Source organism: Epinephelus lanceolatus, chromosome 13 (genome assembly GCF_041903045.1).
Source record: "Epinephelus lanceolatus isolate andai-2023 chromosome 13, ASM4190304v1, whole genome shotgun sequence".
NCBI classification, from domain to species: domain Eukaryota; kingdom Metazoa; phylum Chordata; class Actinopteri; order Perciformes; family Serranidae; genus Epinephelus; species Epinephelus lanceolatus.
Genome location: NC_135746.1, coordinates 20,732,478 through 20,755,463, shown reverse-complemented (window position 1 = coordinate 20,755,463; position 22,986 = coordinate 20,732,478). Strand labels below are relative to the sequence as shown.

Genomic DNA, 22,986 nt, shown 5'->3' with positions numbered 1-22,986 from the left:
AATGTTGTGCCTGGGGCACGTCATGTATTAATGATACTCGTTACCTGGAGAAATTGGAAAAAGATATACGTTTCTTCCCTGTTCCAAAACCAAAACCAAACCCTGAAAAGTGTAGGGTTAGCTAGCTAGCTACTGAACATATAGCCCACTGAATGTATACCAAGGCTGTAGCCATGGAGTCAACATTGGGGGGGACCAGGGGCGTCGCTAGGAGTTGAAAACATCAGGGGCTTTAGCCCCAAAGTGGCAATTTTTTTTTACCCGGGGGTAAAAAAATATAGTGATGTTGCACTTCAAATTAAAAAGCAGAACCTGGCCTACAAGGCTGCCGTAGAATAGTAATAAAACAAAAAAACTTTTTTTGTTGTTGTTTTTCAGTTTCAGTTATATACTGGGGGGGACATTTTGGGCATATCTGAACATTGGGGGGACGTGTTCCCCTCAATGTATATGGTGACTGCTGCCCTGATGTATACACAAGCTGCTTTTGCTTTTTAATGATTATAACAGTGAAAAAAGACCGACCCTGCTGTACAGGAACCAGTGAAGGGAAGCAGGGAAACTTTGCTGATATTCAACCAACTGTGTGTAATCGCATTGTGCGCAGATGAACGTTGTTCGACTTCTCCTGGAGATCCCTGCCCGTCCGGCAGTGGAGCTCTTGGTGGTGGCAGTGGCAAAGCCAAACATTCATCTGCACACACTGTGATGCCACACAGCTGGTTCAATACCAGCAAAGTTTCCCTTTATATTCATTGTCTTGTGTGGCGATCAGCAGTGATGTGGTGGTTCACTTTTACACTGTGATCTGTAGCCTATAGTTTGGCTTTAGCTTCTAACTATCGTTGTCTTTTTAACCTGTTGTTGCTGCTGAGTCAGTTTGACATCGTGGATATATCCTTCAAACACAGACTGTAGACCCCTCTGTCTGCTTCTCTCTGGAATCACTGTTTCATTTTTCCAAAAATATGATCATATTTCTTCAGGGAGTGCAGTTAGTTACAGTGTGGGCTCCATGCTTACTCCGACAGCTTGTCGGACCATTACAAAGCGGCAGGGCTTAGCGAAAGGTCAATTGAACTCAGTTTTAACTGTAATGCTTCTTAATATTCCAAACTCAAATTGCCTAAACAAACAAACAAAATACATCAACAACAATGCCAACAATGCAATGCAAATCTTCGTTGAAACTATTTCATACCTAAGACACTAAAAAATGTTGACTGTGTGACTGTGGATCATCCACTGTGACGTATGGGTAAACTGACTCTCACATGTCATTGTTTGTCTACGTAATTAAGACACACCCAGTCTAAGTTTCACTGTTGCCTGACTGTCTGAGTGTTGCTGTGGCAAAGTTTGTATAAGGTGCGATTACACAATTTTAATGGCAGAGACTTTGTTTTCTTTTAAAGCAAGTGCCAGGTGACACAGTAACAGTAGGATGCACTAATACAGACACACATGACTGAAAGAAATAACAAAGAAAGTTAGCTTTGGACATGGATCCTGTTGTGTGCCTACCAGTGGTGCATGGTAAACGGACTTGTATTTATATACGTGTGACCACTCATGGTGCTTTACCACTACATTCAAAGGCTACCATACATGCTGCTCAGTTAAACATTTCTAAGCACACACACAATTTGGGGTTCAGTTTCTCGCCCGAAGACACTTCGACGTGCGGATTTGAGGAGCTGGGGACTGAACTGCTGATCTTCCAATTAGTGGATGACCTCTACCTCCTGAGCCACAGCTGCCCCACGGTAAAGTATTTAAATCATTTATTTCAGTATTTAAAGCCTTTTTATACTTTGGGGTAATTTAATTTACAGCGATGCATCATATTCTACAAGATCATTGTATGTTAGCAGCAGCATTGTCCAGTGAGAGCCATGTATCTCTAAAAAGTCAACCTTGTTTTCAGCTTTGTGACGATGCATTTTCCAGCTGATCCAAGATGGTTTTCAAAAAGTTTATTTAGCTCTAGAAGTCAGAGAATTTTCTCAACACAAAGGAACTCTTCATTTTATCATAAACATCAAAAATCAACACATCTGGAGATGACATGTAAAAATGTAAAATGGAAGGTAATATAAGCTGTCAGACTTTTTAAAAAAGGTACAATATTTGCTACTTAAATGTAGCGGAGTAGAGGTGTAAAGTTGCATAGAAGGGCAATAAAGTGCAAATCAATTACAAGTACTTTGAATTTGTAGGCCTATTAAGTAAATGTACTTAGTTAAATCCCCCAACTGCGCAACACTGATAGATGAATACTATCCATCTATTCATTTTCATCCATTTATCCAAGATTGGGTCTCAAGGGCAGCAGACAGAGCAAAGCACCAGCAACGCTTTCCAGCTCCTCCTTGAAGACCCCGAGGTGTTCCCAGGCCAGATGAGACATGTAATACCTCTGATGTGTCCTGGGTCTGCCCCAGAGCCTCCTACCAGTGGGACGTGCCCGGAATACCTCCAACGAGAGATGCCCAGGAGGCATCCTGATCAGATGCCCGAACCACCTCAACTGGCCCCTTTCGCTCTACCCCCAGCTCCCTCTGGATGTCCGAACTCCTGACCCAATCTCTGAGGCTGAGCCCTGCCACCGCACCGAGGAAACTCCTTTTTGGCAGCTTGTGTCCACGATCTCATTCTTTGGTCATTACCCAGAACTTATGACCAGAGGTCACTACCCACTACCCAGATGAAGCATTCAAATAATTTACTTAAGTAAAAGTAGCGATTCCACAGTATGAAAATACTCTACACATAAAAGTTCTCCATCAAAATGTCTGTAAAAGTACAGAAGTATCAGCAACAACATTTACTCACATGTGAAGTGTGAAAAGTAAAAGTACTCATAATGCAGAATAGTGTCAGTGTTGCTAACCCTAACCTTACTATTATAAAAGTGGAACATTACTATTGTAAGCAGTACTTTAATGTTGTCATTGGTCAAGATGGAGATAGTTTTTCATATACTTTTAGTAGTTTAATCTGTAACAAGTGATCATGTTTTATAAGGTGATCGCACTGTAGCTCATACATATTGTATGTCTTGCAATAATAACATATGTTTTATGTGTAAATATTACCTGCCTGGGGGAGCCCACGGGTCAGGGGACTGGCATGACTGGGACTGGGACACAGCCAAGCAGCTCATTTTTGACGGTAAGCCACCACAACTCTACCATAACCCAACATCACCATCCAATAGAGCCTGGTCTCACTCCGAAGTCATTGAAATCCAGCGCTTGACCCACCGCGCTTGGGGAAACGCGTTGGGACAAGGACGAAAGTTAAGGTGGTGAAAGTCTAAGTGGGGCAGGTGGGACAGGTGGTGGATGGGTCCAACACACACCAACTTTCACCCAGGAGAGGGTTGTCCACTTGCCAGAAGATTCTAAAGCCAAATCCTGTTCTTTTTTCCTAAACCTAACCACGTGTTTTGGTGCCTAAACCCAACGATATGTGTTTGTTGTTGAAGGAAAAAAATGTCAATTCGCGGTGCTGCAAAGATGTAGTGCTTTTTTTTTTCAGGAGACTATGTAAACGATAAATTTCCTGTGAAAACAGAGGTGTATCTTGAAAGAAGAGAATTTAACTCAGTGTCTCAGAATGTCAACAACCTGCACCCAGGGTACCTTGCACATCATATGTGGACGTGAAAATTCCATGACCAAAACGTCAAAATGTGACGAGGTTGGAGTGAGAGTGTGTTGTCCAATATCACCCCCCACCACAACCACAGATTCGACCGGGACCCTGCCCCCTCAGTCACCCCATCAACCAGCCACCACCCACTCAAAATTAAAATTGGACATACCTATTCCGCAGCCCTCAGGTCCAGTGGTCTACCCTTTGCTTGGAGATTGAACCCTGGTCCTCTGAGCGGAGAAGCAAAACTTTTCCACACCACCATTCCTCTCCATTCATGTTACACACCAGATCAGCAGACCAGTCCAGCCAAATTGAAACCCAAATTCTAACCCTAACCCTAACCTTACTATTACATTATGGACCAGTACTTTAATGTTGTCACTGGTCTGTAACAATTGATCATGTTTTATAAACTGATCATACTCTATATTCTGTATGTTAAATCTTAATTTGAAAAGTAACTACTAACTATAGCTATTGAATAGATATAGTGAAGTAAAGAGTATAACATTGCAGCACTTTTCACCGGACACATCCCCTTTGTATTTGCATTTGTCCATGTGAAACAGGTATGCACAAAGTATTTATTTAAAGTAATCAGAGAAGATTGGTGGAGGTCCACACCTTATCTCCAAACATTGTTTTTTCATTCAACCCTTTCAAATGAGTTTTTTGAAATGGGAGAATGTTTTCTATGGGTGAGGTCTGCAGCACATGATACTGCTGTACATGACTGTTTACATGTGTCAATATTTAAATATCTTCCCGAGGTGTATTTAATTTGAGAGACAGGAGAGGCACATTAACCCACACAGGCAACCGTACCGTTCAACTGAGATGACCTTTGGGTGAATTTCTCATGTTTTTATAGAAGAAGGGTGACATATTGTCTCTTTTACACTTAATTTTGAGAATATTATGTAACTTCATACAATTGTATTTAACAATTAGTGTTATTATGATGAGGCACTTTATTGTAAGTTTATGTTACAAATTTAAATCCAGATGTGTTAAATAAAAAAGTAAATAGTTTAAATATTGTGTACATCTCGATGAATGTTATACTTTCCTGTAACTTTTAAAGGTCCCTCATTATCTGGAATCATGATGAAATTGGTAATGTATGACTTTTCTACAAATTAGATTTACATGTTCTGTATGTTCAGTGTCATTGAAACTTCTTTTATTTTCCATTTTCTCTAAAAGATCAGTGTTGCCATTGTTACAGGACTGTTTTTTGGTAGGTTCCTCTCAATAACTGCATGATGACACATGCAATTTTGTCACATTTTAATTAGAAATATACACAGCCACAGTATAGGCTTTATCATTTTTCTGATTACTTTTGCCAGAAGGCAACCAGCAGTCCTATGGTGTGCCTTATGCAGCGGGACCGACTTACAGTAAACAGTAAGTCATTGAAGTCTGATAATATTCACACCCCAACATGCACTATCTCTATGAGTGTGGAAAAAATAAAACCTTGTAACTCCAGAGAACGAGCACAGCAAGTCTCTGTTACATGCAGTTAAACAAACTGAATGACACACACAGTCATGTTCTGTAACACTTAAAGAGCAGTGTTAAGCAGATTACAACTTTTAGTTTCACACTCACATTTCATCTGTCTTTGTATTTCTTTGACATTTGACGAATTGTTGTTACTTTATTTCAAAGTCAGTACTTTGGTCGAGGATGCTGGACAGACTGGTTCGACAGAGACAACCCCTCTGGAACTGGAGACTGGGAAGACCTCTCCAATCTTCGCAAAGAGAACCCAGGGAAGATCTGCGCTAAACCACTGGATATTGAAGCCAGAACTCTATTTGGACTCAGTCCAGCTGCAGCAGGGGAGATTATTCACAAGTAAGGACTCAAATACTTTTGCATGTGTTGAAATTTAAATTTTGACCTGATGATTAAAAGTTAGGAGATCACCAAACCCAGGGGATCACCTAAATTGGAAGAGTTCATCCTCTGGGAACCAGAATTATCTGTATGAAATTTCATGGCAACCCATCCAAAGTTTTTGGCGATATTTCAGACTGAGTTGTGGACTGACTGACGAACAGAAAGACTGAGAGACTGACATTGGCATCATTGGAGCTGCGCCAATCAGGCTGTTCTCATAAACTTTTTGTACTGCATCCCAAAGTCATACATAACCCACGTATTTGAAAGACTATGATTATGTGACCAATGCACTGACAAGTAAACAAGGAAGAAGTCCTGAGTGGTCTTGTAAGGAGGCAGGTTTTCTCTTGGGACTTTCATCAGGAGACGCGTGTTTGTAACTATGTGAACTTTGACTCACTTTATGGTACGTCCTAAACATGTTTCTTTTCCTAAACCTAACCATGGTAACTCTACTTGCCTAAACCTAACCTCCGTAACTTTACGTTAATTACATAACAGTACCTTAAGGATGTAATGTCATATGTGGAGTGCTAATTTCTAGGATGTCATACCAACTGTTGTGTGTGCATTTTCGTACGATGTTCTATAAACCGCTCTATATGGATACATTGCACCAATAGAATGGCTAAGAAAAACAAACACTTCAAGAGATAGTTCAGATTTTTTGAAGTTGACCTGCACAAGATAGTAATCTATTTATCTTATCTATCTAAATATCACATCAGTTTCAAGATTCTGCTTCTCAACTTTAAGGCCCGTTATAATCAAGCCCCTTCCTACCTGTCTGAACTCCTTCATATCTACACTCCCTCCCGTACTCTTAGATCCTCTTCTGCAATCCAGCTCACATCACAATTTGCCTGCTTGACTGCCATGGGTTCTGGAGCCTTCAGCCATTCTGCCCCCCGCCTCTGGAACTCTCTCCGCCACGACAATCGTAATATTGACTCCCTTTCCACCTTCAAATCCCGTCTGAAAACACACCTTTTCAAGCTGGCATATTCAGTCTGATTTAATGGAGAGACACATATTGAGACCTGCACTGATGATGATTTTATGATGATGATTTTATCCCTAATATTATAATGATTTTTGTCTAGTCATTTAATTAACTTATTATAGAATTATTTGATTTTATTTTCTATAGAAACATTGCTGCTTGCTTTTTTTGTGTGTTTTAACTGTGTCTTGTAAGGTGTCCTTGAGTGCTCTGAAAGGTACCTATAAATAAAATGCATTTTTATTATTACTGTTATTATCTGTCATCAGTGTAGGCAGTTAGTGGTTAGCATTGTTGCCTCACAGCAAGGGTCCATGTCATTGGTTTGACAGCCCATTGGTTCGACATCCCATTAGTCCGACTCTCCGCGGTGCTGAATGGCTCGCGGCGGGCGTATGGTGCGCCGCGACCGGCTTGAGGCGGAGCAGGCTCACGGCTTATGTGTTTGTCACTTTCTTTTTCATTTTAACCCACACCGTGATCTTTTCCTGACCCTAACCAAGTGGTTTTTGTGCCTGAACCTAACCAGACCTTAACCACAGGGCATCATGATGATTTCGGAACAGACTTCGGAACAATGAGTTTAATATGGTCGGAACAATGGGATGTCGAACCAATGGGCTGTCGAACCAGTGGGCAGTTCCCCACAGCAAGAGAGTTCCTGGGTCCTGGTCCCAGGGTTCCTGGTTCAAACTCAGGGTGGGGAGCTCCTCTGTGTGGAGTTTTTATGTTCTCCCTGTGTCAGCGTGGGTTTTCTCCGGGTACTCCAGCTTCCTCCCACAGTCCAAAGACATGCAGCTTAACTGGTGACTCTAAACTGCCTGCAGGTGTGAATGTGAGTGTGAATGGTTGTCTGTCTCTATGTGTCAGCCCTGTGATAGTCTGGTGACCTGTCCAGGGTGTACCCCGCCTCTCGCACAATGTCAGCTGGGATAGGCTCCAGCCCCCCCCCCAACTAAACTGAAGCTTCACTTTTGTAAAGGTTTCTTAGAAGGTCTGTACTTGTGTTTCTTGGTTCTATTCAAACAAAGAAATGAAAGCAGCTGTGGCTAGTTACACTGAATATAGACATCACCACTTTACCTGCAAGACTGAGACATCTCGGTGTTTGCAGTGAAGATTTCTCATAAGAGGATTATGTAAAACCACTGCCAAATAAGCCAGAGACACATGTTGAAGAGCACTGCTGTACCTAATCAACAGGTAAAACAATGGTAAATATCTACGAATAAATTAATCAACTTACCAAACAAACAGTAAAGTGTGAAGTGCTTGCATCCTCCAATTTAGAACGATCCGAACATTGTGTTGAAACTGCGTGTCCCACTGACAGCAGCTCTCTGGGTCTGTGAACATTTCAGTGGCATTCATACTCACATTACTAATGTGATGCGAAAATTCCCATCATGTTTGGTGTGAACATAACATTAGAGCCAAGCCAATACCATGCCAACAAAAAACAAATGTTAAAGTTGATGCATCTATAAGGCCATATTAAATGAGTGCTATTCTGTTCTTCCTTTTTTCCAGGAGTGACACAGTGTCAGGATTTGTCTGCAGAAACCAGGACCAATCCAGGAATAAGAAGTGTAATGATTATCGTGTTCGCTTCAGATGTCCTTCATCTTTCTGTGATAGAAGAGGTACCGTATGAGCACATTCATGTGCAATGTTAAGATACTAATGCAACATGGATTTCTCCTTCTATTCCATTGTCCGTGTGCATATAAGCATTCATTTAGAATGGTGCCTTGGTGCCACAGTTTCCCACCAGTCATCCAGCCTCTCTTTTATTGCTCCCTGCAGTGTGCTGGACCAAGTGGTATGACCGGGACGATCCTGGTGGATCAGGGGACTGGGAACTTTTGAGTAACCTGAAGAAAGAAAACCCAGGACAAATCTGTGACAGCCCACTGCAGATTGAGGCTGTTACCACTGACAACATGACCCCAGCCATCTCCACAGGGGAGATCTTCTTCAGGTAAGTTGCCTCACAGGAAAATAATAATAATATGATAAGAATAATAAATAGTTTCTACTTAAAGATGAAATAAAATGTTGCATTACAACAATTTTCTAGTGAGACTGAAATAATCTTCATATTAACAAAGTAAAGATCATATCCTCCTGAGACCCAAACTTTTGTGTGGTATGCTTTTTTGATTTCTCCTAGTTATTTGGGAGTATATAAAAAACTAAACATTGTCAATGATAATTGAGTCTCAGTGTCCTCAAATGAGCTGATAATAAAGTTCCAGTGTCTTCAAACAAGTACTTCCTAATTAACAGTGTCTTAGTTTGTTACTGTTGCTACGAGCATACAAACTACGAGCATAATTAATCATAAATATACAAGTTTCAACCATAATATGTGATCAAGTTTTGAACCTTGTCCACTTTTGTGTCGGGATCAGCTGTAGACTGACTTGGTAGAGATGGCGGCCTTCTTGTTTTTACATGGATTAGTGTATTATGCTCTTACTACCACTAGATGGCACAATAAAGCGTCCACAAAGGAGGACAGCAGGTCTAATGCACTCATATGAGGACACAGGGTCTTAGGAGGATATGCATTCACTGAATAAAAATTTTGAAAACAAAATGCACTTTTCTCGCTAGAAATGTTTTCTTAAAGGCATTTTAATATTGAAACTCTTAAAACATTGCATTTTCCACTGAAATTGACATGAATGTCCACCATTTTTTTGTTATCACAGAAAGACACCTAGCAGTCATGTAATAGGGATTCAGGTCAAGAGAAAAAAATCAAGTCCAAAAATAGATTAATAAATAATACATGGGCATTTCAGTATTTATTTCAGCCTTTATTAGGGCTGGGTATTGGTACTCAATACCTTATAAGGTATCAACCAAACAATACCAAGTAGTATTGAAAAATTTTCAGTGATACCTGCATCAACCCTTTATGTGTCAGGGGTCTGGTGAAGTCGAGCCTGGTGTTATTTGATGGAGTTTGCATATCAGCGTGCTGAGATACCACCAAAGAGAGATACCATGTTGGAATTATGGCTTTTGTAAAACTTTGATGTAAGCCAAGCCCCAATTAAATGTCAAGCTCCTTTCACTAACCAGGTATGGCAACACTTCTCAATTAGACGGCAGGTCTTGTTGCCATTGGTGCTGTAAAGCAGTTTATTTTTGTGTTATTTCTTTGGATATAAAACCTCTTAAAACCATCTGGGTTGTCAGCTATATACCCGCATGAGCTAACATTTGCTAGCTGCCTAGATCGTGCATACAAATATGTCAGCTAAACTCTTTAGAGTTTAAACTTTTGTCAATATAGACATGCTAGACATCATTAGCTTGGTTAGATTCTCCATAATTTAATCGTTGAGTTCATTAACACTGAAACCATGAGCACCAAAGTAGCCTATAATTCATTCAGATTTACCAGCATGGTAAAAAGAGAGCAGAAAAAAAGGTGGTGACTCCTAACCTCTGAAGCCGTACCCTACGGCGTAGCCTGACGTGCACCTCCCCGGAAACGTATCTACATGTTGCAGCAACGCAGACCTCCTGTCTATCTTTGTAAGCTGAAACCATTTCCCTCAGTGGAAACGAAGCCTTTATTTATTTTAATTTTGCAGATGAGAAACAATAAATTGCCAAGACAATAAAGCCTTCACAAAAATAGCATTTTAAGTCTTGTGTGTGATTTATCCTGGCTTCATATGAGCAGATGAAATCTCTGCTTGTCGCTAGGCTCATTTATACATACATACATATATACAATGCCATAGGCTTGTGCTAATAGCGTTAACATGTTATATTTGTTGGGAAAACATGTTTAGTATATAGAAGTATGTGTTTAGACAACTGTTTTGTCGGTGAATCTTGTGAGTTGTAATGGAGCTGAATTTTGTACCGTTAGCTTAGTTAAATGTTGCTGTTGTCCCTGGCTTCATAAGAGAAGAGGAAAATCTGCTATCCACTAGGCTAATTTATACAATGTAAAATGCCATAGGCTTGTGCTAAAAACATTAGCATGTTGTATTTGTGGGGAAAATGTGTCCAGTGCTTTGTCTGTGAAGGCTGCGAGTTATAGTGAAGCTGATTTGTGTACTTGTGTTTGAAATTGTCGCTATTAAGTCATGTTTAATGTGTGTTTCGAATCAACTAAATTTTACAGGACTTCACAGAGGGTCCATGTCATTGGTTCGACAGCCCATTGGTTCGACATCCCATTAGTCCGACTGTCCGCGGTGCTGAACGGCTTGCAGCGGGCGTATGGTGCGCCGCGACTGGCTTGAGGCAGAGCAGGCTCACGGCTTATGTGTATGTCACTTTCTTTTTCATTTTAACCCACACCATGATCTTTTCCTGACCCTAACCAAGTGGTTTTTGTGCCTGAACCTAACCAGACCTTAACCACAGGGCATCATGATGATTTCGGAACGGACTTCGGAACAATGAGTTTAATATGGTCGGAACAATGGGATGTCGAACCAATGGGCTGTCGAACCAATGGGCAGTTCCCTTCACAGAAACCCCACCGCCGACTAGTGTTCAGGAGGTGTAACTGCACAGACACGCTACTGCACAAGTATAAATGCTCACAATGGCGTAGGCCAAGTGTGTAGGCTACGGTGTAGGCTGTGCATAAAGCTGACGCACAAGTATAAATCTTGCTTAAGACAGTGACTTCTTAAACAATCAACAACGTGTTGATACAAAATTATAGACATAAATTTCAAGGGAAAAAAACCTCATTAAGTGAAGAAGTAAATAAAAAGCCAGAGTGTGAAGTGTGAGGAGATGCTCTATGTTGTTGTGTTGGTTGTTTCTTAGGCTGCGACACTGGTCACATTAGGCACTGACATATTTTGCTGCATCTGTGGCGCTGACATTATTTTCTCCAAGTAGATGTTGCATTTCAGTCTGGTCAGAGAGTGAATCAAAATCCTGGAGTATACATTTAGTTTTTGTAAGGAACATTGTTCTGAAGTCTTCATATGTGCTGCATTGTAGCAGGAAATGTTGCTGTGTCTCCACCTGTCTCTGAGGACAGAGCTGACGCAGCCTGTCTTCTCTAGACACAGCCAGGTCTGCCTGTGTCTGCCAGTCTCCCTCTCCGCCTCCCTAACAGTGTATGAGGTTGGCGTGGATAAACTGTCAGCTGGAGCTCGTTCAAAATAATAATTCATAATTGATATCGAGTTAGATAGCCCTTTTTTTTTTTTTGAAAGTCCTTCTCATAATGGTTTAAATAAACAATTTGATAGTATTTCACATCTTTGGTGAGCAAAGGGTCAACATTATTGTGACCCTTTACATTCTCATGAACGTAATACCTCAAGAACACCTTGAGGGAATTTCTTCAACTTTGGCACCAGCATCCACGTGGACTCAGCATTGTACTGATTAGAATTTGGTCATTGGGTGTCCGTGATAAAGTTCACAAATCATCTGTCTGTGCAAAACATGGACTGATCCAGTGCAAAAGAGTACCCCATGCTCATTTCAGGAAGGTTAGGCTCTCTAGGATCTATAAAGATGTGAACTCAACTTGTGACAGGTGTAGCCAAGCAACAGCGAGCCATGTACACATGTTCTGGTCTTGTCTTGCATTACAGACGTACTGTGGAGAAATCTTTAGATCACTGTCAAGGGTTACTGGAAATCTGTTGAACCTAATGCTTTGTTTGGTGTAACTCCACCCACAGTACTACTCTCTTCCCATGAGGGAACTGTTACAGCCTTTGTTACCTCACTAGCCAGATGCTTGGTGTTACTCAAGTGGAAGTCCCCAATACCTCCTTCACACACCTTATGGATAAGGGAAGTCCTTCATTTTGTCAGACTGGAAAGAATCAGGTGCATAATGAGGGGCTCCCCTAGGAAATTTGCATGATGTGGGATCCCTTTTTTGAGTATGTACGAGAGCTGGACTTTTCAGATATCCCTGAATGACTGATCATCTATTTCACAGACATTAAATTGTGATGTGACAGGCAGTTGTCCGACCAACAACCATTATATTATGTTTTAGTATTTAGTGCTATTTTTTACCATTTAATGGTAAAACTTAATACTTAACTTTTTTTGTTGTGCCACTATTGGATTGACCAAATATTACTGTGTCTTCTATCTGCTCTATTTTGGAAATTAAAAATTATGTGGGGGAAAAAAAAAAAATTTGATCATTGAAGGTCAAAGATCAAGGTCACTGTGATCTTAAAAATGCATTTTGGCCATCACTCAAGAATTAATTTGCTAATTATGACAAACTTTTACACAAATGTCTTACAGGATCTATGATAAATGATTTTATATTCAAAAGGTCAAAGATCAAGGTCACTGTGACCTTAAAAATGCATTTTGGTCATCACTCAAGAATTAATTTGCTAATTACGACAAACTTTTACACAAATGTCTTATAGGATAATTGATAAATGATTTTATATTCAAAAAGTCAAAGGTCAACTTCACTTTGACAATATAATGTTCTGCAAAAACTGAACTGGCCATTTCGCAACGTCAGAACGTCAGAAACAGAAGAGGTTAGAGCGTCAGAAACAGAAGAGGTTACATGTGGTCAGATACTGAATTGGTGACTGTAATTTTGGGTGCCCACTTCAAAACTGGGCTGATTGTATAGATCTTTTGTGCTGCCGAGGTGAAGATGTGTGTGAAGCATTAATGTTTTCAATCACATTTTTAATACATTTCTGGATTTAGTGATGTACCCCATTAAAAGGAAGTTCTTGTTTGATTTGAATATTGCTTTAAATATCATACTGATTCACTGTTTGGAATCATTTTTCAGCTACAGCCCAATTAAGGGATTTGTTTGCCGCCAAGAGGACCAAAAATCCCGTAGGTGCTGTGACTACAAAGTTCGATTCAGATGCCCATGCAAATGATGACGCTCTGACTCCACAGCCGACGCAAGAAGCATAAGAAGAGACAATGCTCAAATTTATCTCACTGAAATTTGTCTGATTTTTCTTACAGTGCTTGATGAGAGAGGTATAACAGGCCTTTTTCACAGCAGACATTTTGACTTATACAAAAAACAAAGATGTTGCAAGTAACATTAACAACGGCTCTGTTTTATTCAAGTGTCCCAGTGAATCATGACAGTGCGAGTGAGTGCGAGCCAGCATGTGTGATACCAGCCTAAGCAGCTAAATGGAATCCATCCATAGTTAACTGTATTATTTACGCCCGTGCTTTTCTCAACATGACAAGCCAAAATATCCCCTGTAGGAAAAGGCCTATTATGTGCTTTATCAGGCTATCTTTTTATTTCTATTGAGTATGAAATCATGATGCTGTATTGGTAATTAATCAACTGTAAACAGCAATAAAACCACTAATAAACAGCAAATCCCTTTTGTCATTGCGTTGTACTCATAACAACTCTGACCAGCTTATTAGGAGCATACTCATGAGCTCACAGGCTTTCATGAAGTTATGATTTGGTGTGAGTAATTCAGACTCGTGTTTTCAACAGATGGTGGGAACTAATATACAGACAGTAGGAGGTGCTGGATATCATTTAAACAGTAAATTGGGAACGTAAAAAGGAATGTGTCAGTAAATCTGAATGTCATACTAACGTAGGAGCACTATCAAGCAAAGTTATAACACACATGATGTTTAAGGTTCTTTTTTTATCTCTCAACCTATCACTTCCCCTCTATTTAAGGAAAAAATGGCTTGTTTTTTGGTGTCCTCACAGCCTGTCTCTTTTCCTTCCGACCTGAATCAAACCTCTGTCATGTTTACCTCAAAGTCAAATGTCCCTGCTGTGAGCCAACACCCACACAAGTTCCCTTGAATGTACACACATACGCACACAGACACACAGTTGGTTGGAAATGACTCTGGGACAGTACACGGACAGGTCATTCTCAATGACTGAAAGTAAAACCCCAGAAGATCTTTGCGAAGCCAGTTTAGTTTAACCTCCCAAACAGAACGAGTGTTGATGTACCCAGGTGTCAAGATGTTCTGTTACTATGAGACAAATTATCCACCTTATATAACCACAACACCTAAACACTTTCTAAAATAACTGTAATGCTGGTACAGGTGATATGCGTTAATTCCTATCAGCCACTTGCACCTGAATCATCCTTTTATAACTTCAGAAATAGCATGACAGCTGCCTTTAACTGCAAGAGGCAGCCAAAATTTTGCCTGGATTATAGCATTCGCTGCAGCAGCTGTGCAGTTTCAGCTGTCACCCACCGTTCTGTAAAGGACAAGAAGGTAAGTGCTCCAATTATAAATGTTCATTACTGTTGTAGTTTCAGTTAAAGGTTCAGTGTGTGGGATATATTGGCAGAAATTGAATATAATAATTATATTTCTTCAGTGAATAATCAGCTGTGTTCTCCCTACCATAGAATAAGCCATTTATATCTACATAGAGGGTCCTCGTCCGCAGGGATAGCCATGTTGCACTGCCATGTTTCTACAGGACCCCAGAATAGGTAGAATTATGGTATGGTTTGCTTATGGTAGAAAAACATTGCTGCACACCTACATCTATGCAGTGTTTTCACTTTATTGAGCTTTCGGTTGGTTTGACCTTCATCAGAGCATACATAAGGCAACAGTGGACACAACTGTGCACTACCCTGGTTTTTAAAGTACTGAGTGGCAGACTGTGAGGCATACAAATGGAAGCCATACTTGTCTTGTCAAACAATACCAGAATACAAGCAATGGGGTGGAACACAGTGCACACAGAGAAACATGTAAAATCATAAAGCACCTTATAGTAGCAAATTACTCATGAATTTGCTGCTGCTGACAGCATGTCCTGCTTGTGTTACAATATAGTTATAAATATGTCACTGCTGCCTCTAGTGCTTTTAAAAATTGCATGTCCTTTTATATTGCATCAACTTTGCCTGAAGTTTTAGCACTGAATCACACATTTGATCATTAAATTCTTGTGATGAGTATATGGCTTATATTCCTGTATGTGCAATAGCTACTACTATTTACTCTTAATGTGTGAGCATGCCTGGGTTTTTGGTTTCTGTTTTTTTATTTAACACAGAATTATGTGGTTGCCCTGAACTGGCATGGATTTGACTTGTCTGTTTACAGCTGTTAAAGAGGGAAAACAAGAAAACTAAGCCTAACTACAAAAGAAATGTGTAATGAACTCTGTAACATTTTTCATATTGTTTAGCTAAGATAAACTAAGCTAAGCTAAATGAAACTAAGTTAAACTAAAATAAACAAACCAAACCAAACCAAACCAAACCTAACCAAACTAAACTAAACTAAGCTGAACTTAACCAAGCCGAGCTAAACTAAACCAAAATAAACTAAGCTAAGCTTAGCTAAGCTAAACTAAGCTAAGCTAAATTAAACACAGTTAAACTAAACTAAACAAAACTAAACCAGACCTAACCAAACTAAACTAAATTAAGCTGAACTGAACCGAGCCAAGCCAAGCCGAGCTAAACTAAATCAAAATAAACTAAGCTAAGCTAAGCTAAGATAAGCTAAGTTAAGCTAAATTAAACTAAACCAAACGAGTAAAAACCAAACCGAACCTCAACCTCAACCTCAACCTGAGCTGGGCCGAGCCGAGGTAAACTAAACCAAACTAAACCAAAATTAGCTAAGCTAAACTAAACTAAACTAAGCTGAACTAAACTAAACTACGGCTATTTACGCTTTTGTGTTGGCCACTGGAGATAAGAGCCCCTCCACGACAAGAGCATATGAGAAACGCTGATTTGTAGTGTGAAACTGCTTTATTCAGTGTTTTTACCAGTTTCAGTTATCGGGTCAGTTTGTTTTGGAGAGGAAGAAACCTCTGCGGATATTTTGGCTCCTGGTAAAAACCTCCTGTACAATGAACACTAAAATTCTAACTACAAGAAGTTTCACCTGGTTGTAATCTGCAATCCTCACCACTAGATGCCACTAATCCTCCTAAATCTTACCCACTGTTCCTTTAAGCAGTCTACAGCCCCCTTTTTTTTTAATACAGCCTGATCTCATCCCCATGCGTCAGATTCAAACGCACAATATACCGTTTAGCATCTGTATGAGACACACTGGGCTTTCAACAAACCCATCTGTGTCATTATTTGACTGACAGAGCAACAGACATAGAATAATGAGCAAGAAAGTCTGCTTAGAATGGCTGGGAGGGAAGCGGATGGGCCAAACAAGCATGGGATGTATGCCCGGGATACCTGTGTTCTTGACACTAGAGTTAATTTTGTTAATTATTCAGTCATTAGTCGTTAGGCAAGTGAGTAACCACGCTCTTGTGCTAACCCTAACCAGTGCTGCATGATGATCACTCACTGATGAACACATGAAGGTGAACTGCATTACCCAGACTTGGGGTGGTACCTTTCCTAGTACATTCTGATTGTTATCATTAGATGTATAGATCATGGGAACACGATTAAGTTTCTCTTGCTCACATGCACTTCACAATAGCTTTTGTGCGAATGTGGGCTTCCACGGCAGACTTGGGGTGGTACCTTTCCTAGTACATTCTGATTGTTATCATTAGATGTCTAGATCATGGGAACAAGATTAAATTTCTCCTGCTCACATGCACTTCACAATAGCTTTTGTGCGAATGTGGGCTTCCACGGCATGTTTTGGCCAATTGGGAATAGGATCTGGTTGACTTCACAACACGTACTCTGTGTCATAATGACCTCTTTTGCAGTTAAGGGTCTTAAATGCTGCAATCTGAGAATTTGAAACAGGATATGTTTTTTACCCTATTGTGAAACCGACACATTTGCATCCCTTTGTATTTACATTTGCCTGCATGAAACAGGTATGCAGAGAAGGTTTAAAGTGACCACAGAAGAATGGCGGACACCTTATCTCCAAACGTTCTGTTCTAAATTAACCCTTTCAAATGTGAAAATTATTGTGCCAACATGTGCATTGTTTTCTCGGGGTGAGGTCTGCAGAACATGTATTCAAGTATCTTCCAGACGTGTATTTAAGTTGAGAGACAGGAGAGAGCCTCATTAAGCCACACAGAGGTTTAAGCAGCCATACTGTTCAACTGAGAGGTCTTGTGGGTGAGTGTGTTTGTTTCTGCAGAGAGAGATAACATAATGTCTACTCTGAACTTAATTTTTAGAATTTTATGTACCGTCAAAGATACTGGTATTCAACTATCTATGTATTTATGATTGGGTATATTTGTAAATGTATGTTTTAAATTAAAATGCATTTAAAATTAAGATGTTAGTATATACATTCATATTTTTTCCTAAATGCAAAAAACTTCCCTTACAGTTTTAAAGATCATCCATTATCCGCAATCATGATCAAATTGGTAATATGACTTTGTATTATATGGCCATATTTTTCAATACAAATTTACAGTCCTGTATGCAGTATGTTATATCCTGTGATTGTAACCTTTTTTCTTTTCTTCCGTCTCACAGTTAAGTGTCGCTATTGTTGCAGGATTGTTTTTAGGTAGGTTGATCTCAATAACTTCATGATAGTATGTACACTTTTGACGACCCTGTTATCAGGAATAAATGCAGTCACAGTATACAACGTCTTTCTGATTACCTTTGACAGAAAGCGAACAGCAGCTTGTGGCTAAGCCCGTCTCCCTCCTTCCAGTGAAGCCAGGTTAGAGATTCTTTTCACTCGCAATCCTTTAAACATTTAAAGTGCAGACTGAAGTGTTTCACTTTGTATAGAAAGGTTTGACAACCACTGTTTGTTTGTTTAACTACATTCAGGGTGGCCCTGCTACTATCCCACCCACATTCGTAAGCAGATTACACCTTTTGTTTTTACATTCACACTTCATTCGCCTTTGTATCTTTTCTGACATTTGACAAATCCCAGCATTTACAGACAGATTTCAAATGTCTTGTTATTAATTCATCCCGCTGTGAATACTTTGGTCCAGAGTGCTGGACAGACTGGTTTGACAGAGACGACCCCTCTGGAACTGGAGACTGGGAAACCCTCTATAACCTTCGCAAAGAGAACCCAGGGAAGATCTGCTCTAAACCACAGGATATTGAGGCCCAAACTCTGTCTGGACTCAGTGTGGCGGCAGCAGGGGATGTGATTTATAAGTGAGTAGGATGCAGTGATTCATATTGTATTCTACTGAAGGTGTTGCATTGATGTTGCTACTGTATGTGTTTGTTTACCTGGTGAGACTGAAGATATTTCCACTGATTTCACTTTCGACAATTTATTCTGTTCTATTGATCAGTCAAGCACTTGGTAACCAATGAGCACCAGAAAAACGCAGAATAAGCAAATGCTAGGCTCTATGAGGCTGTACCATCAACTGTATTTAAAGATGGACAACATGACAGCTCCCCAGAAGTGAAGCCAAAATATCTCGACTGCCTCCTGGTGGCTGGCGGCAGTATAGGTCATTAACCCCACCCCCTCCATGATAGCGTATGGGAAATGGGCCAAACTAAAAACTCAAAGCCTGGTCTCACTCCGAAGCCGTCAAAATCTGGCATTTGGGCAGTGACTTGTGATGCAGAAACCAACAAAATAAGGCGTCGTTTAACGTTGGCATGATACACGGCCGGTTGGTGTTATAGTGTAATGGTGTTGGCGGCATCAGGGAGAAACGCTGTGGGACAAGGACAAAAGTTAAGGCGCTGAAAGTCGCCTTGGGTGGTTGATTAGTCCAGCAAACAGTGGCTTTTACTCGAGAGTGCAGTGTTCATGTCCCATAAGATTCTAAAGCCAAACCCTGTTCATTTTCAAGTTGGAAAACTTACTAAAACTTAGCCTCTATAAGGCAATGACTTTAACTATCTGCCTTTCAACGTGCTACCTCAACTACTAATGTACAGTTTTAGCCCACTAACTATCCCACTATTGGCAATGGTACTACTGTACTTTCAATAAAGCAATCGTACTATCAAATTCACAAAAACTCTTTCTGAATACATTGCTCTTCTTAATGGGTTCAGCTGACTATTTAATCTGCAAATTCCTATGACCTGTATCCCAAACACACACCATATGAAACTGTACGTGGGCAACTGTGCACTCAATGGGTATGGACTACTTTAGATTAAAATATCAAAATTTAGGGGATCACCAAAGCCAGGAAAAGTCATCATCTGGGGAGCAGAAATGTCTGTACAAAATGTTTGGAGATATTTTAATTTGGGCCAAAGTGGCAAACCTGACTTTGCCATCCCTGGAGCTATGCCACTATATATAAATCGCTTTTAGTAAGTGTGTGCCTGTGTTTGTTTGTTTTTTTCAGGAGTGACACAACTTCAGGATTCATCTGCAGAAACCAGGACCAATCCAAAAAGATGTGCAATGATTATCGTGTTCGTTTCAGCTGCCACCCCCCTTTCTGTGGTGGAGGAGGTACTGTATGTGTACATTCTTGTGCAGTGTTAAGCTGCTAATGCAAAGTGGATTTCCCTTTCTCTTTCATTGTTCGTGTGCATATAAGCATCCATTTAGAATAATACTTAGGTAACAGTTCCCCACCAGTCACCCAGTCTCTCCTTTACTGCTCCCTGCAGTGTGCTGGACAAAGTGGTATGACCGGGACGATCCCAGTGGAACAGGGGACTGGGAACTTTTGAGTAACCTGAAGAAAGAAAACCCAGGACAGATCTGTGAGCACCCACTCTACATTGAGGCTGTTACTACTGACACAATGACCCCAGCCATCTCTACAGGGGAGATCCTCCATATGTAAGTTGCCTCACAGGGAAACAATTTAAAAGTTTGCATGTACTAATTTTTCTCCCAACAACCCAACAATAAATCAGTTCTTTTCAACATTAAAAACTCTTTCCCAAACTTTCCAAATCACCAAGATGTACTGCCTGGAGCTACTGCTTAAACAGTGAATCGAAACTTTGTAGATGCACATTTACATTAGATTAGATGAAATTTTAATGAGCCCCATGAGGAAACTGGGTAATAGGCACATAATGTCTGAGCTTTACTTTATTCTTTTGCTAACAGCTTTGTCTGAGAAAACAAAGCTTTTTGTGGTCTAAAGAGTGAGAAACATGAATAAGCCAGTTTATTGGTGTTCATTATTTCTGACTAATTATTCTATTTTCATTGGATATCTGAGATATTTCACAAGAAGTTACGCCTGACACCAAGAACAACATGAGAATAGATAGGCTAAGAACAGATTTAATTGTAATTTGACCGAGTAACAATACTCTAGATCAGTGGTTTTCAAACTTTTCAAACCAAAGGGCAAGCCAAAATCTCAACATCTGTATTTATATGTGTGCACAACAGCTTCTATAACATGTGTTATCACTTTTATCACAACATAAGATGATAAAAATAAGAAAAAAGGACAAGTGCTTTGTTGTAATTTGATCCATACAATAAAACGTTCCATTGTCCCACTCACAGCTTTGTCCTTTTAAATGTTATCATCCCTCGCACTGGCTGCCAATCAGGGCTTTTCATGTGTCACACACTTATAATTCCCACACGTGAACGGCCGCCAATAGGTTCCCTGTGAAGGTTTTTTTAATTAAATTACATTTTTTAACTAGTTTGCCTCTTTATTAGGAAATGAGTGCGCACAACATTCTGATAAAGTCAATTAGAAATTCATTCAGAACTTTTTGTATAGGCCCAGTTGAATATTGCAAATATAATGTGGGGTATTATCACAAAATCCCACAGCACACCATTTGAGAAACACTGCTGCAGATCAGTATTTTATAGTTCAGTCAAAAACACTTGTGGCAAAAAACCCTTTCTTTCCATTTGCAGTATTATATTTGGCGGTAAGGCTCTGTTCTGGGGCCTCTCTGCCTTTCCTTGGGCCTACACAATGAGCCTCTATCATGCGCCTACGTGGAAACCCTAAGGCAGAGGGAGCAAACCGCTCTGCCCTTCCATGTGCCTACATGGAAAGGCAAAGGCAGGGAAAGCAGCAGCAAAGACCCCCCAGGAACAGAACAGAACCAGCATTACTGACAAACAGAAATGACACTGATAAGTCAGACACAGCATGCAAAGGAGGAGCTGGGGTGGAGGCGGGTTGCAAAGTGGCTTGCAGAGGAAGCAGCAACAGTAGGCAGGCCAGAGCAGTTTAAATAGGGCGCTTTGAATGAGATTTGCTAACTGGTTTGCTTAGAAAGGAATCATGTGATCTGTCAGCTGACTCCCTTCCATCAATCAGGCTGTTTGAGATCAGCTGATGTAGCTGGGGTGTGAGCTGAGCTTGACATCACGTCCTGCCTGAACTAACGCTATGCTCAATTACATGTATCATTTTAACAATGTAACCCATTACTGAGAAGTTCTTGTTTGCTCTCAGTATTTCCTTGCTTTAAATATCACACTGACTGTTTGGTATCATTTTGCAGCTACAATCCAACTCAGGGATTTGTTTGCCGCAACACAGACCAGAAATCTGGCACGTGCCGTGACTACAAAGTTCGCTTCGGATGCCCATGCAAGTAATTAAGCCCTGCCTCCACAGCCAACACAAGAAGCTTAAGAAGAGACAACGTTCAAATTTTTATCACTTAAATTTTGGTCTTTTTTTTCTTTCCCATTACATGTTATTTCTCACTGTGCCTGATGACAGAAGCACTGTACACCACTTCTTCACAGCAGACATTTTGACTTCTAAGAAAAGCAAAGGTGTTTCTGGTAACAATAACAATGGCTCTGTTCTATTCAAGTGTCCCAGTGAGCCATGACAGTGTGACTCAGCCAGCATGTGTGATACCAGGACTGTGACACCTAAACAGCTAAATATGGAATTCAGCTCTAATTGTTTTAATTATTTACGCCTGCGCTTTTACTATGCCAAAATGTCTTCTGTGAACACAAGGGCTTATTATGTGCTTTATCAGTCTATCGTGATCATCATCTTTTATTGTAGGTAATTAATCAACGGTAAATAAAAGTGCAATAAAACTGCAAATCCCTTTTGTCATTACATTTTACTCATAACAACTTTGCCCAGCTCAGTAGGCCTGTAGTCATGAGCTCACATTCTCACATAAGGGTTTAATTTGCTGTGAGTAATGCAGACTCATGTGTTTTCAGCATATGGTGGAAGCTGATACACAGACAGTAGGAGGTGCTGGATATCATTTCAACAGCAATGGAAGAAGAAGTCTTTCTTTAAGGGACAAATAGCAGACGTCCTAGTTACCTACTCTGCCTTGTGCTGCATTCAAGTGGTTTCGGAACAATCTGAAAAATTAGTTTCTGATCACATTTCATGGCTCTTCTGATCCGTTTTCTTTGCTTTTCATCAACAATATGTTGTTTAAACGCCCCGAGTGGTCAATTAAACACATCTTCTTTGTAGGGTCCACATTGTTTCCACATTACAATTTGAAGCTCATGAACACACCAGTCAGAAGAAGAGAGAGGGGCACATAACTGCATTGCTGGCCTTGGCTCTA

At 40.3% G+C, this 22,986-nt stretch overlaps 2 protein-coding genes and 1 long non-coding RNA gene across 3 annotated transcripts; all 3 read left to right on the top strand.

Annotated features, from left to right (window-relative positions):
* Positions 1–1,613: 1,613 nt before the first annotated feature.
* On the top strand, positions 1,614–5,092 carry LOC144466474 (uncharacterized). Its single transcript, XR_013493088.1, has 5 exons — positions 1,614–1,766; positions 4,434–4,511; positions 4,748–4,779; positions 4,870–4,903; positions 5,016–5,092. It is a non-coding gene; the product is annotated as an uncharacterized LOC144466474 (long non-coding RNA).
* An 18-nt stretch (positions 5,093–5,110) lies between these two features.
* LOC117271157 (cartilage intermediate layer protein 1-like) lies at positions 5,111–13,948 on the top strand. Its single transcript, XM_078174135.1, has 5 exons — positions 5,111–5,127; positions 5,341–5,529; positions 8,111–8,223; positions 8,387–8,561; positions 13,371–13,948. Exons 1-5 carry the CDS (start codon positions 5,111–5,113, stop codon positions 13,465–13,467), a joined length of 591 nt encoding a protein of 196 aa, XP_078030261.1. The 3' UTR covers positions 13,468–13,948.
* Positions 13,949–17,565: 3,617 nt separating this feature from the next.
* LOC117270972 (uncharacterized) lies at positions 17,566–22,496 on the top strand. The gene is made up of 9 exons (XM_033649024.1): positions 17,566–17,634; positions 17,855–17,894; positions 18,007–18,040; positions 18,149–18,202; positions 18,316–18,345; positions 18,489–18,660; positions 19,830–19,939; positions 20,101–20,275; positions 21,931–22,496. The coding sequence occupies exons 2-9, from the start codon at positions 17,883–17,885 to the stop codon at positions 22,025–22,027; spliced, it is 684 nt and encodes a 227-aa protein (XP_033504915.1). The 5' UTR covers positions 17,566–17,634; positions 17,855–17,882; the 3' UTR covers positions 22,028–22,496.
* Positions 22,497–22,986: the final 490 nt, after the last annotated feature.

Bases quoted from the DNA above. Each gene is read 5' to 3' on its own strand.
- LOC117271157 (XM_078174135.1), top strand. The intron at 8,224-8,386 runs GTACCGTATGAG...TGCTCCCTGCAG, and splicing joins ATCTTTCTGTGATAGAAGAG to TGTGCTGGACCAAGTGGTAT. The intron at 8,562-13,370 runs GTAAGTTGCCTC...ATCATTTTTCAG, and splicing joins ACAGGGGAGATCTTCTTCAG to CTACAGCCCAATTAAGGGAT.
- LOC117270972 (XM_033649024.1), top strand. The intron at 18,203-18,315 runs GTTAGAGATTCT...AACTACATTCAG, and splicing joins CCTCCTTCCAGTGAAGCCAG to GGTGGCCCTGCTACTATCCC. The intron at 19,940-20,100 runs GTACTGTATGTG...TGCTCCCTGCAG, and splicing joins CCCTTTCTGTGGTGGAGGAG to TGTGCTGGACAAAGTGGTAT.